The 13,984-nt window shown below is 41.8% G+C and overlaps 1 protein-coding gene across 1 annotated transcript in view; it reads left to right on the forward strand.

Annotated features, from left to right (window-relative positions):
• The window catches only part of LOC138963232 (intermembrane lipid transfer protein VPS13A-like), a 152,807-nt gene that overhangs the window by 84,982 nt on the left and 53,841 nt on the right, over positions 1-13,984 (forward strand). The window contains exons 48-56 of the mRNA XM_070335289.1: positions 1,343-1,497; positions 3,603-3,674; positions 4,557-4,598; positions 5,529-5,656; positions 7,697-7,838; positions 8,386-8,463; positions 9,078-9,101; positions 11,820-11,900; positions 13,301-13,494. Coding sequence (XP_070191390.1) covers positions 1,343-1,497; positions 3,603-3,674; positions 4,557-4,598; positions 5,529-5,656; positions 7,697-7,838; positions 8,386-8,463; positions 9,078-9,101; positions 11,820-11,900; positions 13,301-13,494 — 916 coding nt within the window. The remainder of the gene's footprint in view (positions 1-1,342; positions 1,498-3,602; positions 3,675-4,556; positions 4,599-5,528; positions 5,657-7,696; positions 7,839-8,385; positions 8,464-9,077; positions 9,102-11,819; positions 11,901-13,300; positions 13,495-13,984) is intronic.

Raw genomic sequence — 13,984 nt, forward strand, 5'->3', positions numbered from 1 at the left:
AGTGGTCTTTGTTTTGTTGTGGATTCTGTTCCTTATTTGCAGTCATCCATTTTGATTTGTTTTTCTTTGCCGTAGGTTGTTGTGGAAGTTGTGATTGAAATTTAACCTGGATCTGATTTATGTTTCCAGCACTAAGTTACAGGCACATGTATCAGGTGCGGATTTTACTTTCATGGCTCGTGGATCCTGTTGTCGTCACTGTTATGTCCTAGCTGCTGATTTTGGTTTTACGCTTTTGTTTTACACCTCGATTAATGTGTGAATATTTTCGTTTGTGCACTTTTGTATTTGACTCTCCTGAGTAATCGGGAGAGGCTTAGTTGAAATGAGCTGTTGCGATGTTGAAAATATTTGTTCCAGCACTGTTAGTATTTATTTTGATGTGGTAGAATCTGCACGTAGTAATGTATATTTTGCCTTTAGTTAAGAGACTAGTTGTGAGAAGGGTAAGAATGTGTGGGAATGCATTCATGTTCATCTACATTTCCAAGTACATTAAAATTGTGTGGATGCACCTTTTCATCTGCCTTTGTATAACATCACAGTTGCTGTCTTGCTGGAGAACATTGATATTCTCCATTTTCTTGTGTTAACATTTGAAGAATCCTGCTGTGTTTTGCTTATCTTCTTCTTCTTCGTTCGTGGGCTGAAACTCCCACGTATTTACGTGTATGACCGTTTTTACCCCGCCATTTAGGCAGCCATACGCCGCTTTCGGAGGAAGCATGCTGGGTATTTTCGTGTTTCTATAACCCACCGAACTCTGACATGGATTACAGGATCTTTTCCGTGCGCACTTGGTCTTGTGCTTGCGTGTACACACGAAGGGGGATAAGCCACTAGCAGGTCTGCACATAAGTTGACCTGGGAGATCGGAAAAATCTCCACACTTAACCCACCAGGCGGCCGCGGCCGGGATTCGAACCCTCGACCTTCCGATTAAGAGGCCGACGTCTTACCACCACGCCACAGCGCCCGTCATTTTTGCTTATGAATCTAAGTGTTTTCTGACGGAAAGTGCGGGTAGCTTGAAATATTGTGGAAGTAAATATTACTGTTGATTAGTTAATTGACTTAGTTTCAATACTCTCCTTCACTATCTGCAGTTAACAATTTAAAACAATTTGCAGGCTTTTATATATTCAACTTGATACTGTCAATTTAGAAACTTCAGCCATATTGTAAAACACAACTTTAAAACTCATGAATTGAAACTGAAGACGAAAATGGTTTGTCCGTTTCAATGCTGCATAATCTTTAAGGTTTCAGAAGACTGCTAGGCTCTGGATAACTCTCGAGCGCTTACTCCCCTTTGTTATCAGATGTATGCTGGTGTTTTCAGGTCTGCAGAACTCAGACGAGGTGGATGCCGGGCGGGTGGCAGAGAGGGAGGAGACGATGGCAGAGACGTGTATGTACGTCATGATCGACTCCATGGACCGTCTGCAGCTCAACGTCACGCCGCAAGGGGTCACTGTTCTGCAGGATGTGGCGGAGGTTGGTGCTCGTATCATTGTTTGCTTGTTTATTTCTTGCATATGTGCCCGAATGTGTTAACATATCATATTAACTCTACCTGATAAGATAAGCCAATTGGTCCTAAGAGGACGTAAAACTAACTAGTCAGTCTGTTTATTTGTTTGTGTAAGTTTGGGCAGGGAGGAATTTCTTTATTTGATGTTTCACGTCGTTTTCAACCATTCAAGGTTATATCGCGACGGGGAAAGGGGGGAGATGGGATAGGGGAAAGGGGGGAGATGGGATAGAGCCACTTGTTAATTGTTTCTTGTTCACAAAAGCACTAATCAAAAAATTGCTCCAGGGGCTTGCAACGTAGTACAATATATGACCTTACTGGGAGAATGCAAGTTTCCAGTACAAAGGACTTAACATTTCTTACATACTGCTTGACTAAAATCTTTACAAACATTGACTATATTCTATACAAGAAACACTTAACAAGGGTAAAAGGAGAAACAGAACCGTTAGTCGCCTCTTACGACATGCTGGGTAGCATCGGGTAAATTCTTTCTCGTCCCAACCAATATGGGACTCCCCCTAACCCGCGGGGGGTCAGGGAGGAATGTCGGGGAGTGTGAAGAGACAGGGATGAAAACAGTACAGTGGGGGTCAGGGAGGAATGTTGGGGAGTGTGAAGAGACAGGGATGAAAACAGTACAGTGGGGGTCAGGGAGGAATGTTGGGGAGTGTGAAGAGACAGGGATGAAAACAGTACAGTGGAACCCCCTGTTTAAGACCTCCCCAAGTCTGAGAACATCACGACTCAAAAAGGAAGGTGTATAAAATCGGAGGTACATTTATCCTACATACGTGAGAGAGACACCCGTGAGATAATAATCGTTCAAATCACACATGTGTATATCATGTAAATGAGGTCATGTCAAGCAAGTCTGGCAGGGACCTGTTTTTCCACTGCTTATGATGCCAAAGTCACGGAGACAAACGTCATTATAGAAACAAAAATTGCGCTCGCTATTTACCCTCGATGAATCTTTAGAACTAACACGTCACGCCACACTTTTAGAGTGACGTTTCTTTGCTTTGACATAATAGATTGCACGAGGCTTTAGAAGAGATCGAGGTTCCAAAACAAGCATCTTCAATTTAGCTGCCTCGACTGCAGGACATTTTCAGTAAAATACACGTAAGTACAGTATGTAGGATAAACAGAATACTACATGGCTTGCTGTTTCGTACCAGATTTACACTCGTTGCTTTGTCAAATAGTGAATAGCTCGCTTTCGCTCGCAGTTCAATATTTTAAAAAACCAACTCGTGTAAATCTGGTACGACACAGGAAGCCATGTAGTATTCTCTATTTACAGAGGTTATGAACAGAAGATCTGAAAAGTGAAAATCATTTTGAAAAAGGTAAAAGTCTTAAATTATGAGGTCTTAAAAAGGGGGTTCCACTGTATGATTGCTTGTTTGTTTCTTTGTGTAAGTTTGGGTAGGGAGGGGTGTGGTTGGTGCGGGTGGGGGTTGGTGGGTGTGTACGACGGGTGCAGTGGCGTGGTCGTAAGACGTCGGCCTCCTAATCTGGAGGTCGTGAGTTCGAATCCCGGTCGCTGCCTCCCGGTGGGTTAAGAGTGGAGATTTTTCCGATCTCCCAGGTCAACTTATGTGCAGACCTGCTCAGTGACTTAACCCCCTTCGTGTGTACACGCAAGTACAAGACCAAGTGCTCATGGAAAAGATCCTGTAATCCATGTCGGAGTTCGGTGGGTTATGGAAACACGAAAATACCCAGCATGCCTACTCAACGAAAGCGGAGTGAAGCTGACTACGTTCTACCCAAATGGGCAAACGAGCTCACACGTAATCAGAAAATTCTGGAACGCTGAAGAAGAAAGAAGAAGGTGGGTGTGTGGGAGGTTTAGGAGACAGTGCAAGATGCATTGCTGCAACTGAGGAGACAAACTTTTATTCTATGGTGGATTCTTTGGGTGTGAAAGCGTACGTCTGTTTGCTAGACTGTGCCTGAATGTGTGATGTGTATGAGGTATTTTTGTGACCGTGACTGTGTAAAATTTTTGTATTTTGATGTTTGAAAAATGTTGAAAAGTTTCTGTTCATTTCAGGCTCTTACCACACCAAGCAACTCGGCTCTTTGTTCTGTGAAAGACAAGCCAAGCTTTGAAATTGAAAATAAGGTAAATCAGCTGCTTTAAAAAAAATAAAAAAAAGTCAGTATGAACTCTGTAGGGCTGAGAAAGAAATTCACGTTTCTGACTCCCCGACCGACCTTATTACGTTTAATCTTTGACATTACATGACATTCACAGTACTCGTACTACACATGACATTCACAGTACTCGTACTACACATGACATTCACAGTACTCGTACTACACATGACATTCACAGTACTCGTACTACACATGACATTCACAGTACTCGTACTACACATGACATTCACAGTACTCGTACTACACATGACATTCACAGTACTCGTACTACACATGACATTCACAGTACTCGTACTACACATGACATTCACAGTACTCGTACTACACATGACATTCACAGTACTCGTACTACACATGACATTCACAGTACTCGTACTACACATGACATTCACAGTACTCGTACTACACATGACATTCACAGTACTCGCACTACACATGACATTCACAGTACTCGTACTACACATGACATTCACAGTACTCGTACTACACATGACATTCACAGTACTCGTACTACACATGACATTCACAGTACTCGTACTACACATGACATTCACAGTACTCGTACTACACATGACATTCACAGTACTCGTACTACACATGACATTCACAGTACTCGTACTACACATGACATTCACAGTACTCGTACTACACATAACATTCACAGTACTCGCACTACGGCCTTTTTGGTCTTTAAGGTGAACAAACACAAAAATGAGATTGAGAATTTTGCTTATGTACTTGTTACCTGTTTAGTCTCAAAGTTTGATTCTTGATTTTGGAACTTGAGCAGTCTGTGTGAATGGTTTTAGAGCTATTATGTAATTGTCTGATTTAATTTGCCTTGCAGCTGGGACTGCAGAGCTACATCACACTTCACCCAGATGTCAAGGTGTGTTGTCTTTTTGCTTCTACACAGTGACCATTTTTTACACTGAAAATGAAAGCAAAACAGATAAATCTTTGTGAAAAATGGAACATTGTAAAACAAGATATGTGACCCTCCACCACGGAATGAGTCGCATGTCACCTTTGCATGATTTTCATATTTGTACATTTTCCTAAAGAGTTTGTTATGCTCTATCCAGTGGTGAAAACCGTTTTTAGAAAAGAGCGAAAACTGTTTGAGTTATAAGCCTGTGACTAAGGTGACCCTCACACTGTTACCAGACACTCCCCGGACTTATATTAAGCCTAGCGCAGAACCGCGCGAGGTGACATGCGACTCATTTCGTGGTGGAGGGTCACATATGTCAACAAGCACCAAGTTTGTCAGATACAACAGTACTTGTAATGAAAAGATTGAAAATCCTTACAACCAACTGAAAGTGTCCCTGCATTGTAGGTGGCCTGTGATGGTAGGTATATTTTGGTCAAGATATTAGACAAAGGGACTGCAACAGATCCTTTATCGGTAGGTGGCCTCTCACCAGAGGTAGCACTGTATTGCAGACTTTTTATAACAGGGGCATTCTAGTGTACACATTGTTTGGTTTAATCACGTTTTTATTAAAGAATTTAAAGTAACAATACCACATACATGTACAGTCGAACCTGCTCTTTAGAACGACCACCTGTCCAAAACGACCACCCCGAAGTGTCCCAGACAGGTTCTCTCTATAATTCACCTTTGCATAACAATCACTGTCTATAAAGACCACTTTTGGTTGGTCTCTAGGTGGTCATTATGGACAGGTTCTACTCTAGTTGAATCTAAGGAGCACAATAAGCGATGCTTAAGGAGTGTGCTCTTAAAACAATCCACAATATTTGCAGAAGGTTCTATTCACCTTTCACGTGTGTGTATACCTTTCTTGCCCAGGTGCATGAAGACCACCTGAAGCACGTGACAGTGTACAGGGCAGGTGTGGACAACGCCACCGTTCACCCTGCAGACTATGAGGACGACATTGAAATCCTCCCTGAAGATAATGGGGACTGCGCCAACAGGTAAAAAAGGTTTAGCTATAATTTGCCATATGAACTCTTGTTGTACTCGGGGAATAGTCGTGTGCCCCCCCCCCCCCCCCAAAAAAAAAGCGAATTTTAGTTGTTTTTTTGTTATTTCGAAGAAAAAAGACAAAATTTGGGGTTTTTGGTAATTTCAAAGGAGGGGAAAAAAAAGATTTTTTTTGTTGCTGTTTCAAAGAAAAAAGAAATATTTGTGTTTTTTTGGTAATTTCAAAGGAGGGGAAAAAAAGATTTTTTGTTGTTGCTATTTCAAACCAAAAAGACCAACAAATTATTTTGTTTTAAATTTCAAAGGAGGGGAAAAAAAGATGATTTTTCTTTGCAGTTTCAAAGGAAGAACTCTTTAATTCAAGGAGTGTTACTTGGTAAGGGGGGGGGGGGGGTGGAGGTTGTCAGTTGAAACCTAATTTCTTTGAACATTTTAGTTTAGGAATATATGAGATTATTAATCAAAGTGTAAACATATCACAGAAGACCAAATCATTTTGAAAGCTGAAAACTTTTTTTTTTGTAGTCACAGAAATGTCTTCAAAAACCCTGACTACCCCTCCCCAGCCTACCTGCACACAGACACTCTGTCACACTCTGTCACACAGACACTCTGTCACACTCTGTCACACAGACACTCTGTCACACTCTGTCACACAGACACTCTGTTACACTCTGTCACACAGACACTCTGTCACACAGACACTCTGTTACACTCTGTCACACAGACACTCTGTCACACTCTGTCACACAGACACTCTGTCACACTCTGTCACACAGACACTCTGTCACACAGACACTCTGTTACACTCTGTCACACAGACACTCTGTCACACTCTGTCACACAGACACTCTGTCACACTCTGTCACACAGACACTCTGTCACACAGACACTCTGTCACACTCTGTCACACAGACACTCTGTTACACTCTGTCACTCAGACACTCTGTCACACTCTGTCACACAGACACTCTGTTACACTCTGTCACACTCTGTCACACAGACACTCTGTCACACAGACACTCTGTCACACTCTGTCACACAGACACTCTGTCACACTCTGTCACACAGACACTCTGTCACACTCTGTCACACAGACACTCTGTCACACAGACACTCTGTTACACTCTGTCACACAGACACTCTGTCACACTCTGTCACACAGACACTCTGTCACACAGACACTCTGTCACACTCTGTCACACAGACACTCTGTCACACTCTGTCACACAGACACTCTGTTACACTCTGTCACACTCTGTCACACTCTGTCACACAGACACTCTGTCACACAGACACTCTGTCACACTGTCACACAGACACTCTGTCACACTCTGTCACTCAGACACTCTGTCACACTCTGTCACACAGACACTCTGTAACACAGACACTGTCACACTCTGTCACACAGACACTCTGTTACACTCTGTCACTCTGTTACACTCTGTCACTCAGACAGTCTGTCACACTCTGTCACACAGACACTCTGTTACACTCTGTTACACTCTGTCACTCAGACACTCTGTCACACTCTGTCACACAGACACTCTGTCACACTCTGTCACACAGACACTCTGTCACACTCTGTCACACAGACACTCTGTCACACAGACACTCTGTCACACTCTGTCACACAGACACTCTGTTACACTCTGTCACTCAGACACTCTGTCACACTCTGTCACACAGACACTCTGTCACACAGACACTCTGTCACACTCTGTCACACTCTGTCACACAGACACTCTGTCACACTCTGTCACACAGACACTCTGTCACTGCTAAAAGAAAGCCATTTAGTCGGCTTTTTGCTGGAAGTATATCTGATTAATTGTGCGAATCCAACTTCGTGAAAGTTTACTTCTCAAAGCTGGCTCCATGAAACTTTGGCTCTGAATTTTTGGTAAAAACACTTGACGAAGTCAACTTTGAGCTCAGTTAAGGGCAGCCTTTTGATAACAACACAGTCTTGTCGCAGCAGAACAGTTCATAAGGGCCATATTTTCAGTAGAGTGTTTCTGTCTGGTTAGTTTCCCAGGAAACCTTGGCTTTGTGAAGAGAGTTCTGGGTGAGGCGGGACACGCGCTGGTCAGTGCCGGCGCCTTTGTCTTTGACGATGATGACGACTACTTGTCAGGGGAACAGCTGGACATACACAGACTCAAACTGCAGGTAAAAACCATAGCATGAAGACTGACATTCTTTTGCTATGGACTTTCATAGCTGCCAACCCTCCCGGATTTTCCGGGAATCTCCTGAATTTTACAACTTCTCCCTGCTCATATTCAAGACTAAACGGTCCCCCTGGACCCCCTGGCTCCTGGATTTTGACTTCAGAAGGTTGGCAGCTATGGACTTTTTGGCTTAACGCTGTTTTGGTTCCTGCGGCGTTGTGCATAGCCCTGTGCGAAGAGGACAGAGGAATTTTGATTGCTGCATCACAGTAATTTAGTGTTGGCTGCCAAGTGAATCATTCATGTTTTAATTGAAAGTTAACATAGAAGCAGCATATATTAGCAGTCGTTATTATATTAAAACTATATTCAAATATGAATACAGTCTTTTTCCTGCATTTCATTAAATGTACATAATTCTGGATTCGCTTCCAGAGGTGAAAAAAAGTGGTAAGTGGCTGTCATCATTCGGTTGTTGTCATCTGGTTGTCCCCTTTCAGTTGTATTCTATTTACAAGAAGATAATTATTTTACTCTGTGTACAGGTGGATGGCTTTGAACAGCTACCTTCAGTTATGCACAAGAGAGCTTGTCGACGCATCTTGCCAATGACGCCTGCCAAGGTACTTTTTTTTTATTCACACTATAATTATATGAGGGTGTTTTACTGCCAATTAAGATTTATGCATTATGCTGCACTAGCCGGTTTGGTTCTTGGTGAGGGTCACAGCTGTGATGCCTATTGTCAGATATGTTAGTCTTGGAAATTAAACTGCTTTGCTGGTTATCTCACTTGTTTCAGTGCTTAACTCACTGAGTAGTAGAATGTAATTTGGTGGTGGGCATAAAACTCAAGCATTTTTGGCTTATTGATAGGGATTTGGTGAGTGCAAGAGCCTGACGCCTTTACAAGTATATAACAATTGATCTGAACTCAAAACATACCCCAACTTTTCCCCCGCACCAATTTTCTACTCATTCCTGCCATCGTCATAACTAACGAGCACAGTTCATCCCTCCTTCCTTGGACATGACTCGGGGCAAAGAATGGTTGCTAATAGATTTACACAGCTTTGGCATTCGAAAATTAGTTTTAAATGCTTTTGTAGAAGATGATTATTTCTGATTTTCTTTCTTTTCTGAATATTTGAAATGTAACAAAAAAATGTTTACAGTTTCTATTCATTCTTTCTTTCTTGAGAATTGAAAAGCATGTGTTCTTGATTTTGCTGCTCAGTCTGAAACAAACATAGATGCAGAGGTAAGTGTAGAAATGGGTGTTGTGTTATGCCTTCCATCTCGTGCGACTTGTCGTCAATCAACACAGATCTGTCTGGGAACAGAGGGCAAGCTGACAGTATCTTTCCACTTTGACACATACAGTGGAACCCCCCTTAGCCCTCCCAAAATGTGCAGAGGTTATGAAAAGAAAAGCTGAGAAAAGAAAAGCTGAGAAAAGAGCCGGCTGAGAAAAGAGCCGGCTGAGAAAAGAGCCGGCTAAGAAAAGAGCCGGCTAAGAAAAGCGCCGGCTGAGAAAAGAACCGGCTAAGAAAAGAGCCGGCTGAGAAAAGCGCCGGCTGAGAAAAGAGCCGGCTGAGAAAAGAACCGGCTGAGAAAAGAGCCGGCTGTCTGAGAAAAGAGCCGGGATGGAGTCTAATGGAGGGAGGGAGGGTCTTTTATTAGCCAAGACCAGCTGTGCTGCAGCAGGTCCCCACTCAGAATTGTAGTAACTGTGTATCAACATGCTGGAATGCAGGCGTTAGATTGACGTTACAGGAAGCGACTGAAGCTAACAGTCTGAGCGGATATATCCGTACCTGGTCAGATAGAGCCATATGAGTGGGTACGGATATATCCGTACCTGGGAGACAATGAGTTAAAAGAGGGGTAATTCCTCTGAACCGGCAGCCTAGTGGCCTCTTCCTGTGCAGAGGGGGGAATTTTTTGCTGAATTTATTTTGCACTTTGACATGGGTGTAAGTTACAAAGTGAATTCAGCACACCGAATGTCTGGTCCGTGCACTGAACCAACCTGACTGTTGAGTTTGATGTGTGTCCTGAAGTAGAAGGATATTCGTGACCCTCCCCCACAGAATGAGTCGGATGTCACCTCGCAGGGTTCTGCGCTAGGCCTTATATACGTCCCGGGGGGTGTAAGGTATCAGTGTGAGGATCACCTTAGTCACAGGCTTATAACTCAAAAAGTTTTCGCTCTTTTCTAAAACGGGTTTCACCACTGGATAGAGCTTCAAAATCTCTTTTAAGAAAATGTACAAATATAAAAATCATGCAAAGGTGACATGCGACTCATTGCGTGGTGGAGGGTCACATTGTGATTCCCTTGTGAAGGTCTGGACAGTCTGCTGGTTGTCATGATGTTTTACGCGGGATGGAAGGCATCTTTAATGCTGTACAATTTGGCTGATTTTTCAATTTGAATAAAGTAGGAAAGTTATTAGGATTTTTATTTTTTCAAAAATTCTTTGTTGTTCTTACCAAATAGCATGTTCCCAGCCTGTTTTGATTGTCATTTCTGTCACTATTCCTCTTGTGAACATTTATGATTGATCTGATTGTTGAAGGGTTTTATGTTTTGCTTGCATATTAACACTTTGAAAAATGATTATATGTTGGAATTTGTTCTTCATTCTTCGTTTTTCTCTCTCGTTAGAATACATTTCTTGTATATCTCTTCAATTCCAAACCTCGGGGGACTTTTCTCTTCACTGTTCTCTCTTTTTAGGTTTTGCACAGTTTGCTTCTGTTGTTTTTGTTATCTTTTGTTTGCATGTTTGTTTGTTTGTTTGTTTGTTTTGTTGGTTTTAATTGTCATATTTTGGGTGGATTAACGCTGCGATCTGCTTTGTTTTATGAATCTGAGTTTTTTTAAAACAGGAATGTTTTAATGCTCGAAATCTTTTTCTCGCAGTGGATAGCTATTTGTGTGTTTCTCTGATTTGTACATATATTACCATAGCATATGGAAATAACGAGAAATTATCATGATGCCTTATAGTCAGTGAATAGATTAGGAGCATGATCTTATACTGACCTTAATACCCTTTTCCTAGTAATTATGTGCTGCACGGTTCTCTCGAACACACTTTCGTACAGACAGCCAAATATGCATGCATGCGTACACGCATGCACACACACACACACACACACGTAAGCACGGACACACACACACACACACACACACACACACACACACACACACACACACACACACACACACACACACACACACACACACACCACACAATACAAAATGCTTTTTGCATTGGTTAAATGTCCACATTAACAATACATGTTGTGCTTGTAGTTGTAATGTTGCTGTACATAGAAGACTTCAGTAGGTTTCATCTCCTTTTATTGTTTCCACTTGTCATATTAAATTCGACACATGTACTGCTGTTGGTGTGTCTGCGATAGAGAGAAAGAGAGAGATGGGGATGGGTGGGTGGTGGTGTACGTATGTGGTGTCCTATCTGTCTCAGAAACTTGCTGTGTTTCTGTCTCTGAGTAAGTTTTGCAAAAACAACATTTGGCTTGATTCCCACATAGTCTCATAGAGCTCAGTTGTTTGTAATTATTACTAGAAATTACAAATTAAAATGCCTTGAGTCGCCTGTTGGTGAGATATGTGCGCGTTATAAATATTCGTATTATTATTATTATTATTATTATTATTTTCTGCACTGAAGCTCATTAAACTTTCAAGAACAATGCAGAAAAGAATTAAATAAGCCTTGTAGTGCTTCTATGATTGTTCATCTGAACATGTGGATTGATTGCTAGTATCGCAAGGTAGTTTATTAGCTTCTAGGGATGCTGCTTTTCCTGAGAGATACAGAATCCATGATATAAAAGAAACCACAAAATGTTTTCAGAGCAACAAGTTGCTGTGGTTTATTTGGTGATTTGTTAGCAAAAATGTGTGACAATTTTTGCTGATTATTCGCATTATGCTTTTCAGAACGGCACAAGGTACTGTGTGGTGCTTGACATTGACATGTGGCACGGACGCAAAATCATCCGTGTTCTGTCTCCACTCCATGTGAGTATCTAGCATCTGACGTTCTATGCGTTTGACTGCATTGATTATATTAATTCATTCACACAAATTCTTTCATGCTGTTGCACAGAAAAGGGCTTTCACAGCTTAAAGATCTGAGAATTTGGTATTCAAAGAAAAGTAAATAGTATTACGTGCGTGCTTCACAAGCATTGCAATAGTCTATTGGTAAATAGTATTACGTGCGTGCTTCACAAGTATTGCAATAGTCTATTGGTAAATAGTATTACGTGCGTGCTTCACAAGTATTGCAATAGTCTATTGGTAAATAGTATTACGTGCGTGCTTCACAAGTATTGCAATAGTCTATTGGTAAATAGTATTACATGCGTGCTTCACAAGTATTGCAATAGTCTATTGGTAAATAGTATTACGTGCGTGCTTCACAAGCATTGCAATAGTCTATTGGTAAATAGTATTACGTGCGTGCTTCACAAGCATTGCAATAGTCTATTGGTAAATAGTATTACGTGCGTGCTTCACAAGTATTGCAATAGTCTATTGGTAAATAGTATTACATGCGTGCTTCACAAGTATTGCAATAGTCTATTGGTAAATAGTATTACGTGCGTGCTTCACAAGTATTGCAATAGTCTATTGGTAAATAGTATTACATGCGTGCTTCACAAGTATTGCAATAGTCTATTGGTAAATAGTATTACGTGCGTGCTTCACAAGTATTGCAATAGTCTATTGGTAAATAGTATTACGTGCGTGCTTCACAAGTATTGCAATACTCTATTGGTAAATAGTATTACGTGCGTGCTTCACAAGTATTGCAATAGTCTATTGTTTTTGTTGTTGTTTTCTTCAAGCATTTAAGTTGTGTATGTTAACTTCTCTCCTTAGTTAGCCAGCTTGTTTTTGAAGTACTGTTCATTCCTGCCAGCAACAGAAGAACCCACATGGGAAAATCCAGAGTATAACAGTGTTCAACCAGTGGCATCTGGGATGTATTAGGCCCCTCCAATGAGAGGACACCTCTCAATAAAGGACACATTCTGTTGTCAATTATCTCTATTATCTGTACCAAAATAGACCTGTCGTGACAGACCACCTGCAATGTAGGTGCACTGTTGCCTGTTCCCAAGAGTGTCCTTTAGTTGCAGGTTCCTCTGTATGCTGAAAAATATAGACATCAGCTGTGTCCTACAATAATAGTAATAATCACAGTATTTATCTGGCGCAAATTCTAACATAGTTCTGTCTCAGTGCCTAAATTACAAGAAGGAAAAAAATCTACAGATAAACAAATACACATTTAATAAGCCCCTCCAATGTTTGTCAGAGGAAGTGGAGTTATTTCCGAAAATCATCTATTACAACAACAAAAATCATTACATATTCTTTTTTTTTTTAATCGCTTGCTCAATGCCTTCCAGCTGGTGAACAACATGACGCTGGCAGTTGACGTGTTCTGCAAGACGGAGGACCTGAAGCGATACCGCGCCATCCAGCACCTCGCCGGCACGCAGGAGTTTTCCAAGCTAGCCACCGTCAACCCCCACGATTCCTACTCCCTGCCACTCTATGTGGCCTACCACTGCCCGCTCTACCTGAAACCTGCTGATCTAGAGTAAGTTTGGAATTGTTTGCAACATCCCCCCAAATCGGCATATGCTGCCCAAATGGCGGGGTAAAAACGCTCATACCCGTAAAAATCCACTCGTGCAAAAACATGAGTGAACGTGGGAGTTTCAGCCCATGAATGAAGAAGAAGAAGATTGCAACATGGGTACAATTCTGACAGCTATTGATGTGCACTGTTTGATACTAAGTAAAAAAAAAGCCTGACTGCAGATACATGAGTGACTCGGTTTGTCAGAAACAGGACCTAGCATTGTAAGCCGTTCGGCGTACTTTGTGCCGAAATAACATCTCCAGTACGCGGAACTCGATTTGGTGTACGCCGAAATGCAAAAACCTGTTATTCCCAAACGGTAAACCCAAACAGTCCCAGCTTTCGTTTTGTGCGCCGTTCGGTTCAATTCTCAATCGCTTTGACAGTTTGCTTGAGCACGCACTTCCTCTGGCATCGCGCGTGCATGCTTTGTGCGGGTGTTTTG

Source organism: Littorina saxatilis, linkage group LG3, assembly GCF_037325665.1.
Source record: "Littorina saxatilis isolate snail1 linkage group LG3, US_GU_Lsax_2.0, whole genome shotgun sequence".
Classification (NCBI taxonomy): Eukaryota; Metazoa; Mollusca; class Gastropoda; order Littorinimorpha; family Littorinidae; genus Littorina; species Littorina saxatilis.